This window comes from Cucumis melo, chromosome 2, assembly GCF_025177605.1.
Source record: "Cucumis melo cultivar AY chromosome 2, USDA_Cmelo_AY_1.0, whole genome shotgun sequence".
NCBI lineage: Eukaryota > Viridiplantae > Streptophyta > Magnoliopsida > Cucurbitales > Cucurbitaceae > Cucumis > Cucumis melo.
The window spans coordinates 8,937,733-8,950,921 of NC_066858.1; the positions used below are offsets into that span (position 1 = coordinate 8,937,733).

Here is a 13,189-nt window from a genome sequence, read left to right on the forward strand (position 1 = left end):
CTCCTGTGATTCTGAAGAAAAAGACATGTGAGAGAGTGATCATATTGCATAGGAAAACGAGGAGAACCTTATAACTACATGATGTGTAGTTACATTTAGAAAAATAATGTTTATAGTGTTGTTAATTATCCCATTTTTACCAATAGTGTATATTATCTTTTCAATTTTAGATATCTAAAAATGAAATGAATTGACAAGTCATGAACTTGGATGAGTGGCTCATAATCCACCTTTATTTTTTGTGCTTTAATTCATTGTAACTTAAAGTTGTGTGTTTCTTCATGAGAATATTTCCAAAATACACACTAAACACAAAATAAATAATAATACATAATTGGTTTCCTTTTATCATCAGAAGAATAATATGAATTTAATACAAGGGAAAAAGAAATAATTAATTTAAAGGTATTCCCTAATTAATATGGTAGAAACATGAGAGAAAATTTGCTTTATGATAGGGACATAAGAATTCACTAAAGTTAATTATTATTTTGAATTATAAACCTATTTTACTAGTGATTACATTTTTACTACTCGTTGTTACAATAATTAGAGTTGGAGGTTACGTAGAGAATTCACACGTATGTTGATTTCTTGATGGTTAAGAATGTACGTTGTACAAACAAATTGTAACATTCGAGGTTCAAGAAATGAAATTTGGATTCAACACTAATGACTATGGTATTCTCCTATGACCTGGTTTATGTATTTTTGTTTTGGTTTGAACTGTTTTTAAATAGTGAAAGATCTTTCACAAACCAACATAAGTCGTTTTAGCATGTTGTGTTAGAGTATTCTTCACATAAGTGCTTCAAACTAAGCACATTTAATTGAGCAACAAAAACAAATATGTAAACCTTATTGGTATATTAATAACTTTTAATTTTTTTAAGTTGTTTTTAACTATAATTTCATATCTTCAACAACTTTTCTTGGTTGAAATATGATATCAGTTCATTCATGTTTTTTTCTTACACTCGAAACACATTACACAAATAAATAAAATTTTGAAACTAAAGAAAAATTTTAATTTTGAAATTGGTAAGATAAAACACAATGTACTTTTTTCAAAATGACATAAAAGTTGTACTATGGACGGTCCACCAACATAACATGGTTTTAAACCAAAAAGAATCATTTCAATATTAGAAAAGAAATTAAAATGATGGTACCTAGGAAGGGTTGACACAGTAAAGAAAGTAGTAGAGAGGACCAAAATCTTTCAAACTTTCCGAACATGAAAATATTCCAAAAGATCTGATGAACCAAATTGGATTGATGGTTTATAATTCCTCTACAACCAACAACATGAAGACACACATGAATTTTATATTCTAACCTTTTATGTTTCTTTTCGAGTCTAATTTGTTTTTGCCAATTACTTCACATGTAAAATAATTTTGATATGCATATATTATATAAGGTAATTATAATAGCTAGCAATTTCTAGAATAATTATTAAGTATGTAGCAATATTTTAAAAAAATTACAAATATAGCAAAGTCTATATACTTCTATCGTTGATAGACTCTTGTAATTTATCGATGATAGACCAACATTCGCAGTATGGTCTATCAGTGATAGACTCCTATCATTGATAGATTTTGACAGATTTTGTTATATTTACAATTTTTTTTTAATGTTGTTATATACTTAATTATTTTGAATATAATTTATATATTTGCAACTATCCCTATTATATATCTAAAGGTTAAAATTAAAAATTCTTTAAGGAAGGTTGTTGGACTGAAAATTATCAAAAATTAGTTTTCGTTCATCTAAGAAAATTGTTGTTTTTTTCAATTTTTTTCCTTTTACTTTTCTCTTTTTAAATTGTGTTTGTTTCTTCATATATATTATATAGATGGGTTATTTCACATCATTTGAGAGAAAGTATTTGATTCCAAAAAGAAGGAACTCTATCAATGCTATTTTTCATTTTGGGTTTTCAATTGTTCCTTTAGATTTTGAAAACATTATATTATCGCATATTGCTTAACATATAGTTGACGCACAAACACTTTTTTCTTAAAAATTCAAATATCACCCATATGTGATTGATTTCCACCTTTACGTTTTCAAAAACAAAAAATACAAAAAAAAAAAAAAAATTAAAATTAAAATGTGTTTTGCATATTCATTTTTAAAAACAATTTCAAGAAAGAATACTCGATATAACCTATTTTCAAAAACAATAAACGATTGTTTTTCTTTGTTTTTAGATATTGTTTTAAAAAATTGTGAATATAAAATACATAATTGCATTTTTAAATTAACAACAAAACAAACATTTTGAATTTTAAATTCGAATATCAAAATTTTAAATTGAAACCAAACATATACGAAGAAACTATGAGGTTGAACTCAACTTGCTGAAGAAAAAATTCAATAATTTTCTTTTATATATTCACTAAGAAATGACTAACCCAATAAAGTTGATAAAAATATTTTTGATATTTTTCATCGTGGGCTGTGGTTTATTTTTTTTTTTTTTTGTTATATTTTTTAAAAAAGTTTAAAAAATCTAATTTAAGTTGAAGAATATATTATAAGATGAATAGTAATTTTATTAAATTAAGTATATTTGTTGAATGATTGAATTTAACATTTATTAAATGTATTTAGAGGAAATTTAGACATGAAAATTGGTTTGAATCACAAAACTATTGAAAGTATTTTACAAGGTAAAATTTTAGTTTTTACCTTTTATGTAATGTGATAGATGGTGATAAACTCATATAAAATATAAACATAGATGTGTATTTGAGTATGTTATAACTGATTTAGACTTGCAACGTATAGGACATGGTATAGATATATCCGTAAAATTGAAATACGGATACCAATGTGGATATGACAAAGATATTTTAATCCTTTGGTGGTGGGAGGAGAATAATAATAATTAGTCGGAGTTGTGACTGTCTGTTGGAAATCCATAGCCTAAATATTTGCGTTTCTAAAAGCTTTGCAAAAGAAAAAGATTTGAAACTGAGTCATTTTCATGGTGGCGTTAATGGGGGGCCCCCGTTTGTTGGATTCCCATGCTCCATCTATAAATACCAACTTTCCTCTTCATCTTCCTTAGCATCCCTTCTTCTTCTTCTTCTTCTTCTTCACTCTTCTGCACCTTCGGTGGTCTTTCTCCTTAGACCGCTGTTGGTTGCTGTTCACCAAAAACCATGTCTCCATTGATGATCTTTCAAGCTTCTTATTCTAACGACAAAAAACAGGGCATCGTCGCTGTTCTTTCCTCCGACTCTGATCACTCTCAAATTCAAACTTCTTCACTTCGAAGAACTTTATCTGCTGATATGTCTTCCCATAAATGGATCTCTCTCATGAAAAAAACCTCTTCCTTCCAAGATTTTCACAACCCCAAAACAGAGGATGAAACAGAGGGTGTTGATGTTTGGAGCTCTATCATTAAAGAATCTCGGCAAGATTCGAAACCTATTTTGGATCCTTATGTTCATCCTCTTCTTAAGAGATCTGGGAAGTGTTTGAGTGAAAAGAGCCTTGAGATTTGTACAGAGAGTCTTGGTTCTGAGACGGGCTCTGATGGCTTCTCGTCGTATCCATCGTCGGAGAATGGAGATACCGATGATGAGAACGAGGAAAATATGATTGAAAGTACTCAAACATTTGAGATGGAGAATCAATGGAAGCCTGTGAAGATCAGCCATAAGAAATCGCCACCCCGTCGGTCGCTTCCTCCACCGTTGCCTACTCTTTCTGGGCCGGATGGCGAGACGTTGAGGATGCAGCCTCGCCGTGACAATGGACGTTTGGTCCTTGAGGCCATGTCGGTGCCTTCACAAAACAATTTTCATGCTCAACGTCAAGATGGTCGCCTTGTTCTCACACTCATCAATCGTCATCTAATCAATCAGGTAATAAATGACGACTAAACTCAAAAGTTAACAAGGATGATTGGTTATTCACATTAACTATAAAACTATAACAATTTGCCTGTAAAATCCGACTTTCCGTCTATGTAAAATTTAAGTTGAAGGGTCGTACTAAATTTAACCATTTGATTCATTTTCTCAATCAGGTCGAGAAAATCGACGAATGGAAAATGGAAGAAGAGGAAAAAGGAAAAGAACAAAAAACGACAAAATTATCAGAATTTCCAAGAGGGTTACTAAACACACACAGATTAGCATCAATGATGAGCAGCAAAACAATAGCTTTAGCCAACAGAAACCCATCACTCCCTCCACGCCCAAAAGCGGGTCAGCCGATAATAGGCTGTGTGGCACCGCCAGTGGTTGCGTCATTGAACGCCTATGAGTACTACTGGAGGACAAAGCCGACGGGGAAAGCGGGAACACCGCTTGGGCAGCAGCCGGCAACGTTCAAGAGCAGCAGCAGAAAAGTTATGATATCCAAGAACAGAACAGCAAATGAAGAAGAGAAATTGGTAGTATTGTGTTCAAATGGGAGTTGTAAGGAAGTGCGGCGGACGGTGGTGTTTTGGGAGCCACGGTGCATTGCCACCTCCTAAAATAATATTCCATTTTCATTTATAAGCTTCTTACTGTTTTACCTAAATTTGATGTTTTTTTTTTCTTCTAATTTTGTTGTTTTTTGTTAAACTTACTTTCCACTCTTTGGGGAATTATGTCATCTAATAAAAGTATATGAGAGAGAGATGAGAGAGGGAGAGATCATAACTTTTAATTTGAGAGAAATATCATATGTACTGTTAAACAATATAAATACTTAAATTACTAATTTAGTCCATCACTTTTTTCCTTTTTCATTATGTTTTCTGTGCAGCTAAAAAAGGATTCGATTTTAAATTCATGTATCCGCGATAGATGATAGGTTTCTTTTGGATTCGTTAGATGTTATAGAATACTATCTATGAAAATTTAATCAATCGTGTTTGGTTCATGAAAATAACCTAATCTCTATAAACCAATCTTTTAAGTACAAATTGAAGAGGATAGTTTTGAACTTTGAACCTTTTCTTGGCTATATACAAATGTCAATTAAGCCAACCTCTTTATCACCTCATCCATAAACAATACTTTCTTGAAAAGTATTGTTTGTTTTGTTATTTGTTTGTCAATATTTTCATTTCGTTTTTTAAAATTTTAAAAACTTTTTATAACTACAATTTGGATTAAAAATTCAAATACTTCCTTAAAAATAATTACAAACTTAAAGCAAATAAGAGATTATCTTTTTAAGAAAAAGAGAAAAAGCTAATAAAAGAAAGTATCATAAAACAAGTGAAAACTTGATGAAACAAGGTCTTAATTTTTATTGTAAGTCTTGAACTAACTCTACTAAAGAATTTCTTTAATTGCGAAACCAAATTTTTAGGGTTGCTTTCAAAATCCGAATTGGTGAATTTGAAAGTTGTATTTTTCAAAAATGAAGATAATCGAGAGAGAACAACAACATATAATTTTGAGAAAAAAAAAAAAAAGAGAGACTAAATAGTTATCATATAGAATCGGGCAATGGATAAACGGATACTATGCCCTTATTCATATCCTTTGCTCTAACACTTTGGAAAAAATGCAATACCAAGCATGTCTATGCATAATATTTCTATTCAACTAGAATTCTTAATGGCAAGCATGCCTCTCCTTTTTCTCACATTCCTCATCTCTACGCCCTTTTTCATAAATGAGTGGTACATAGCTTAAATCTTAACAAGTATCTCTTCAAACATCTAATAAGAAGTATTTCCATTCTAAATCACGAAAATATGAATATTAATCAAATAAGTCTATTCAAACATACACTTAACGAACTAAAAAATATAATGACAAATGTAAATATTCTATTGATATATTATTCTCTCTTCTACATACACTCTTTATTTTCTATTTGATAGCAGACTCATTTCGTCATTTCATTATGCAATTTGCTTGCATCTTCTTTAAATCAAATTATAAATCATTGTGTGCTTCTCTCGCATGCAATTCCTACACTATAGAAAAAATGCAACACGGGCTTTCAAACCAGAAATAAATTTGTTTTACTATGAGACAGTATGAACCATCTTTCATATTACTTTGGAAAATTGTCAATACTATGATAGCATGAGAAAATTTCAATAATGCCTCCCTTTATTTGCTTGCCAACGTTAGCATTCATTTAAAATCTAGTGTACCCCACTGTCACTAATTAAAAACATATTTATAAAAATAACTTTAAGCTAGTGTGAACAAAACAAATGGATTGCTATTGTAGTTTCTCTCCCTAGGACGTACTACAATATGCTTTAACTTTCATTTGGTAATTATTTTTAATTTTTTTAAATTAAATTTATAAATACCTCTTCCATTCCATCTTTAAATCCTTTGCTTTGTTGTCTATTTTCTACAAATATAATAAAAAAAAAAAGTAAATTTCATTTTTATTTTTGTAAATTGACCAAAAATCAACTATGTTAAAGACAAAAGATGAAATCTATTATACGAATTTGAGACAAAAAAAATTTAAAAATAAAACATAAAAAATCAATTAATTACTGGACGAGACTTTAATTATGAACGGTTTGATATGAGAAAATTAATTAAGTGATTTATAATTAATATATTAATAGAACTCGTGACAGAAAAATAACTAATATATATATATATATATATATATATATATAAATTGAAACTTTAAAGTTGAGAACAAAAGGACAAAGATTGTAATTCCTTAATAATAAAAGAATTATAATTAAGGAAAGCTTGAGAGTACATACAAAATCTATGCACCATCTTTGACTGAGTGGAAGTGTCACGTCTGTCCATAGAATTGAATGGCTCTTCTTTTGTTTAAAAATTTTGAAAGCCAATAAAGATTTCAAATTTGGTGTCACTTTTCCAATATGAACTGCTCTCTACTATGGGAGCATCATGATCCGCCATGGATACGCCTTTGCTCTCTATCACTTTCAATTTTTTTTCTCTTTTATTGGGGTCGATAAATCCATTATTACGCCTTATGTACAAAATCATAACCCTCATTCTTTCGTCTAATCATCTTTTTATTGTCTTACAAGCTGTCTGGGGTGCAGAGAGAGCTAGTCATAAGACCACGTGAGACTATATTAATAATACTTACGATTCAATAGTTTGTGGCTGTGCATATTGGTGTTAAATATTCTAGTTTAGTCGAGGATCACTTTTTTTTTTTTTTAATACCAAGTAGTGGTAGGCTAAATATCATGTTCATTTAAATAAAAATTAAATTGCTTGTTTAACATGTTATTTGATGTTTTTTAAAGAACATATAAAAAAAATTAAATTCCAATATATTTTTAAAAAGTCATTTTCATTTAAACACTTTTAAGAAAATTCTCAAATATAGTAAATTGAACCAAAATATTTATTAAATATACCAAAGTTTCATATTCTATTAGTGATAAACCCATATAGTAAGAAAGTATAGAAACATGACATGACAGCTATTCTATATGCATCCATTTTTATGACAATTGACATGTTATAGAAAAACATAAAAAACAAAGTTTAAGGATTCTTACAATTGTTGCTCAAAATTCTTGTTGGATTGTTGTTCAATTTGATAACGAACTAAATGTAGATCAACCACCATAAGAATCTTTCCTACAATCTTCTGGGCTTAAAACTAGATTGTAGGACCTCATTTGTGATCGACCATTAAAAAGGGTCTGTAGTTTTGAGAGAGTGTAGTAATAGAAATTTAGCAAAATTGGTCTAGTCTTGTTTATATGTTTGATTTGAAGCATGGTTCATGTGACTAACTTGTGATAGGCTCGGACTAATTGGATTTTGAGTCCCTTTTGTGCGAGTGTAATTTGATTTAGAGTTTATTCTGTGACTTTTATCCTATTAAATTTATTGAAAATTAAAATGTTACATATTGATCATATCCTCTTAGTTGGATTTAACAATTGAATGTGATAAGTTATTGTTTTAACTATAATTTAGTATTGACGTTGGGAGGAGAGGGTGTTGCTTTGTTATGGTTTATAGTTGATATAGTAAAAGAATTTTGGAGGTTAGTATTCGACACGTATATTATGCATTTTTTTGGACTTACACGTTGGTTTGATATATTATAGAATTGAATTTTTGTTCTCTAACTATACTATACTTTTCACTTGCGCTGACTTAATGTTCTCTGTTTTTTTTCTTTCCAAATTTTTTTTAGCTCTGATAGATCAGCTAAGTTTGGTTTCTTTTGGTTTATTATTTAGTATATTGATATGAATGTTTGAAAGCATTTGTTGTATATAAAGTTTGTTTGATGCGTAAATTCTACGAATGAATTAAATGTTGGTCTCCATAAGAATGAGCGTAGAAGTTGTCAACTCCATGATAGTTTTTTAAGACATGTGAATGCTTGCAGTTAAAAAGAATCATTCTTCTTCTTGGCCGGTTGTGTTCCTTGTTGCATAGGGTTAAATTTGTGGTTCTTTACAAAGAAACTACAAGATAATAATATCATCATGACCGAATTGCAATTGTGTACATGTGCAAGATTAACTAAATCACATATACTTGTTGAAGGCAAAGTGAGGGAATGATCATCATCTTTCTTCCCACCTCTTTGAGGACAGCACATTTGATAACTTCTGAACATTTTGTTATAGTTAAAATGGCTATTTTGTTCTAATTTATGTTGTAACTTTGCAACTTTATACCAAAACCTTGTACATGTAACTTTTGTAAAAGTGTTATTGATGTTAATTGGTTGTATTTTTTCTAATTTGATATATATACATACATACGTACGTATATTGTATATTTACACACGCACCCACATATATATATAATGTCAATTAGGATGTACATGGAAAAAAATCAAAGAAAAATTGTAGGAACTATGAGAGGAGTGAAATTATTTATATTAGTAAACGTCACATATTGTGACTTTTTAGTAGATGTGGCATCTTGGGACTTCCGTTCAGATGTGCATCATGCAACACTTTATATGGTTCGTTGCAAATTGCGACATTTCTGTTTGATACATCACAAAAGGGATTCTCCGACTTGGGTTTAGGTGCGAATCACTGCAACGATTTATATTGGTCGCTTAAAAGTTTTTGCAATGAAAAGAATATCTTTAGCGACAAATTTTTTGCATCGTTTAGTTTCAGATTTCTTATAGTAATGAGCTTCTATAATCCCAGATTAATTGGTTAAATTCTTTTAACCTAGGTCCAACATTTATTAACTAACAGGATTTTCCACTATAGCCCAAAGTTGTACTCTTCTCAGTGTAGATATATTTGTGTCAACTTTATGTAACCATGGTTAGTACGTTGATTCTTAATAGGTTATTTGTAATGACGGCTAGGTCAAAATATCGTTTTACCTCCGAAATTAAATCTTGTTCCATAAGTTGTCAAGTAGTGCCCCAAATGCCACTTCATGCCACCAGATAGGGGCATGCCACCTAGATATCCATTGTGTGTACCTCACCGCAAGATGACGCACTGAACCCCTAGTAAGCAAAACAACGCCGTTCACCTATCTCATAAAAAAAGCTCTTATTTGAACTTTAGACTTTCACGACATATTGCAGGACAACTCTTAGACTTAGCTTTGTCACCTAGTCTTCAATACTAAGCACTAATAATAGTTTCTAGGCAATGAGCTCAAATAAATAATAACGCAGTGAAATAAACAACATAGCTTCTTCTCGTTATTAACTTAACACTTTACAGAGTTCATACTTTACAATTACATTCCTCTCTCAAGGCATAAAAGTAAAAGCTTAAGTTCTACGCTTCACGTCTTCCTTCATCCATTGGGATGCTACTATTCACGTCAAGGTGTTTAAGAGTATAAGAACTCCGTTTCATCCTTTTCCTTGATCAACTAGCAAACCATCTCAATGACAACCTTTATAGCTTTCCATGTCTGGCCCAATCCTTTCACTCATCGTCTTCGACCTTTCTTAAAAATTGAGTTGTAGCCCTGAGCATTAAGGAGTGAAGTTCTTACCTACTGACTCCTTAAACACGATATGGAAAGATACGACTTGTGCGCAGCACAAGTTTATGTAACAACCCATCTTACCCTCCTTTACATGGCTTCTACACCTGACATCTTTCCCTTACCTAGCTTCAACGACTGACAACCTCAGAGGAAAAACTTAAAACATAAGTCGAAGACTTATTGAATGATGAGTTTAGAAAATACCTTTTTTGGAAAATACAACATTTTCAGATATAATGTTAACAATGTTGTTTCATAAAAATATATATATATATATATTTACACACATCTCATGGCATCAATTCATAATTGTAGCACACACAATAAATTCCACGCATTTCATTCATCAGCACATTCACCACTTGTTTCTGGGACTTGGGATTCTTCCATCCTCATTTCATCGCTAGACTTGGGACTCACTTCACCAGCGTCTCGCGATAGACTTGGGATTTCTACAAACGTCTCGTAATAGTCATTCTATCATGTGACTTACCAAGGATTTCCACCAACATCTCACCACAATCGAATTCTCAGACTTGGGATTCACATTCACACAATGTCTCATACAACATTCCTCCCCTAGATCTGGTATTCACATTCAACCATTATCTAGTGTCAATAATACATCACAGCTTGCAATTCGGTCATGATGATAGGATTCTGTCAAACTCCAAAATTTTCCATGACCATTGGAGGTTGTTGAGACTTGGCAAAAATAAGAACAATATTATCAAGGAAGGGAAAAGTTGTGAAAAATTGGTTGAATATTAAAGAAGTGAGTGCTAGGCATTTAGAGGTTAAGATAGGGGTAAAAATTGCATAAATAACCTCTACATGACACTCAATGGGCTGCCAAAACCATGGAAAATAACCTCAAAGGACATCTTGGACAAGCTAGGCGAGAAGAAGGATTTAGAGGTTAGTAGAGGATAATGTGGTAGCCGAGAAGACCTTGTAAGGTTAGCAAAAACATGGCTAGGCGAGAAGGAAATGAGATGTTAGCAAGAGTTGATCTTGCGCTAGGCGGCCACATTATAAGAAATAACCTCTAAAGAAGATGCTGGATGTTCAAGTGTGCTATGCAAGCAAATGTTACTAGGCGAAATGATGGACTAAGAGATTAGTAGGCAAGATGATGGATTAAGAGGTTAGCATGACATGTATAAATGTTAGGCGAGAAGGCACTGTAAGGTTAGCGAGCTCATGTATTGGGCAACAAGGCTATGTGAGAAGTGTTATGGAGGTTAGTGGTCGAGAAGCAAGGCAGAAAGAAGACTAGGCATTTAGGAAAGGCTAAGCAAGAAGGCTATAAAGGTTTTGCTTTGTGAGAAGGCTTTAGAGGTTAGTGGCACTGTGAGAAGGCTTTAGAGGTTAGTGGCACTTTGAGAATGCTAGGTGTTTTGGCAAGCTACGTAGCTGATTAAGGGCATTCGGTTTAAGGCTCATCACTAACTTGTAGAAATACAAGTTATTGTACCCTCTTTTGTAGAATAACGAGGCCAAAATGTAGAAAAAGTGTATCAAATCACCATGATTATGTTCAAAATGCATAAGTATTCACAAATACACTTTGGATAATCATCTATGTCTGTTTTACGGCGTTTCAGTGTCTTAGCGCAAGATGAAAGCAAAATAAGAGATTAGTGAATCAGAGAGGATATCGTGCAAGAGCTACGCAAGAAGAACCTATCTAGCGAAAACAAATGCTAGGCGAGAAACTTCATCAATACGCGACGACGGTTCACTATAAGACAAGAATGGTAGTTGGAGTTGATGTGACTTGACAATGACGGCTTTTGACATCGACATGACTAGAAGAATAAAAGTTCCCCCCCGAACGTTGCCTATATAAAGGACCCATCACGATGAAGGATGGAGACCCATCTATGTGTAAAAGTCGCATGTTAATCTCTGGCCAAAGAGGTATGAGTAGACCCAAAGTGCCTGGACAAGCTAGAGTCTAGAGAGTTGCAAAAAGAAGTAGTCTTTCCACCGTTTATAAAAGCCATCTTCTTCTTCTCCGACTAAGCTGTGAGTGAGAGCTTAGAGTTTGAAGGAAGGGAAGTCCATTTCTCACTTTCCCTAACTTGTAAACATTTTCCATTTTTTTTTTACTATTTTTTTATTCTCTGTAATATATGTTGTTCATATTGTACAATGGTCGAAGACATACATTCATTAATATATGTTACATGTTTATACCATTCCAATCCATACATCTCTTTATTGTTCATCTACCAGTGTGTTATTTGTAGTTTAGTCTAATGGTAAGTTCTTGATAAGTTGCTTTGTTTATAACTCTTCTTGGGTTAGTTGAACTATTTTCATCACCTAGCCAGTGCTTATCGCTAACTGCCCGAAAGGGCAAATAGAAAAGATATGGCTAACCCATGTCAAGAGGAGTTTAGAGACAAACTCCACCTTAAGAAGATAAATTCCATCATTTATACCTCGAAAGGAGGACAAGTGCGAACAATAGGCGCCCAAAGGTTGTTGTCCTTGTAACGCCCCAGTAGATTTGAGTTCCATTGTTCACCTCAAGAGTATTTTATATTTTTAAAAGTGGTTATGAAATGAGATTTATTTTGACTTACACTTAATTAAGGTTAAAATTTTCCTTGGTTGGGTATTTAATTGTTGAGGTTTAAGGGTGAAATAAATTAATTAATTGTGAAGCAACAAATTAATTAATGCCTTGGAAAGGGTCAATGGTGGCCTTAATGAAGAGAGAGAGAGGAGAGTTGCCATTGGACTAAAGTAGAAAAGTAATTAATAATAAAAGGAGAAAAGAAAGTAATTTGGTGTGGATTTTATTTTATTTTTATATCTTTTTTTATTATTCTTTTATCCTTTTAAAAGGGGGGCATTGGGAGGCGTGAAACTCATCACCTTCCCAAGAAAAACCCTAGCCCCACCTTGCTACCACCATAGCCGCCGCCACTCTCCGCCGCCGCCGCACGCCGCCGCACGCCGCCGCACGCCACCGCCGCCAGCTGCGAAAATAACCCTCGGAGCCGGCCGTAGTAGAGCCGAACCACCATCCCAGCCGCGCCGCGTCTGCAAGCCGAATCCGGAGCCGCCCTTCATCCGCGCAGCCGAGCGCCGTATCTGCAGCCAGCCACGCCGCGCCGCGTAGATCCGACGCAGCGCAGCCGGAACTCGTCGGGACAGCCGAAGCCAGCCAGCCGCGCCGCTCCGATCGAAGCCGAAGGGAGCCGCTTCGATCCGCGCACAGCCGTCTCCCGCAG

At 33.1% G+C, this 13,189-nt stretch overlaps 1 protein-coding gene across 1 annotated transcript; it reads left to right on the top strand.

Annotated features, from left to right (window-relative positions):
- The first annotated feature begins 3,083 nt into the window (after positions 1-3,083).
- Positions 3,084-4,746, top strand: LOC103491936 (protein FAF-like, chloroplastic). Its single transcript, XM_008452064.3, has 2 exons — positions 3,084-3,890; positions 4,055-4,746. The coding sequence occupies exons 1-2, from the start codon at positions 3,180-3,182 to the stop codon at positions 4,505-4,507; spliced, it is 1,164 nt and encodes a 387-aa protein (XP_008450286.2). The 5' UTR covers positions 3,084-3,179; the 3' UTR covers positions 4,508-4,746.
- The last annotated feature ends 8,443 nt before the right edge of the window (positions 4,747-13,189 follow it).

Coding starts and splice junctions, on each gene's coding strand:
- LOC103491936 (XM_008452064.3), top strand. CDS start 3,180: ATGTCTCCATTGATGATCTTTCAAGCTTCTTATTCTAACGACAAAAAA. Junction 3,891..4,054: donor ATCGTCATCTAATCAATCAG/GTAATAAATGAC, acceptor TTTCTCAATCAG/GTCGAGAAAATCGACGAATG.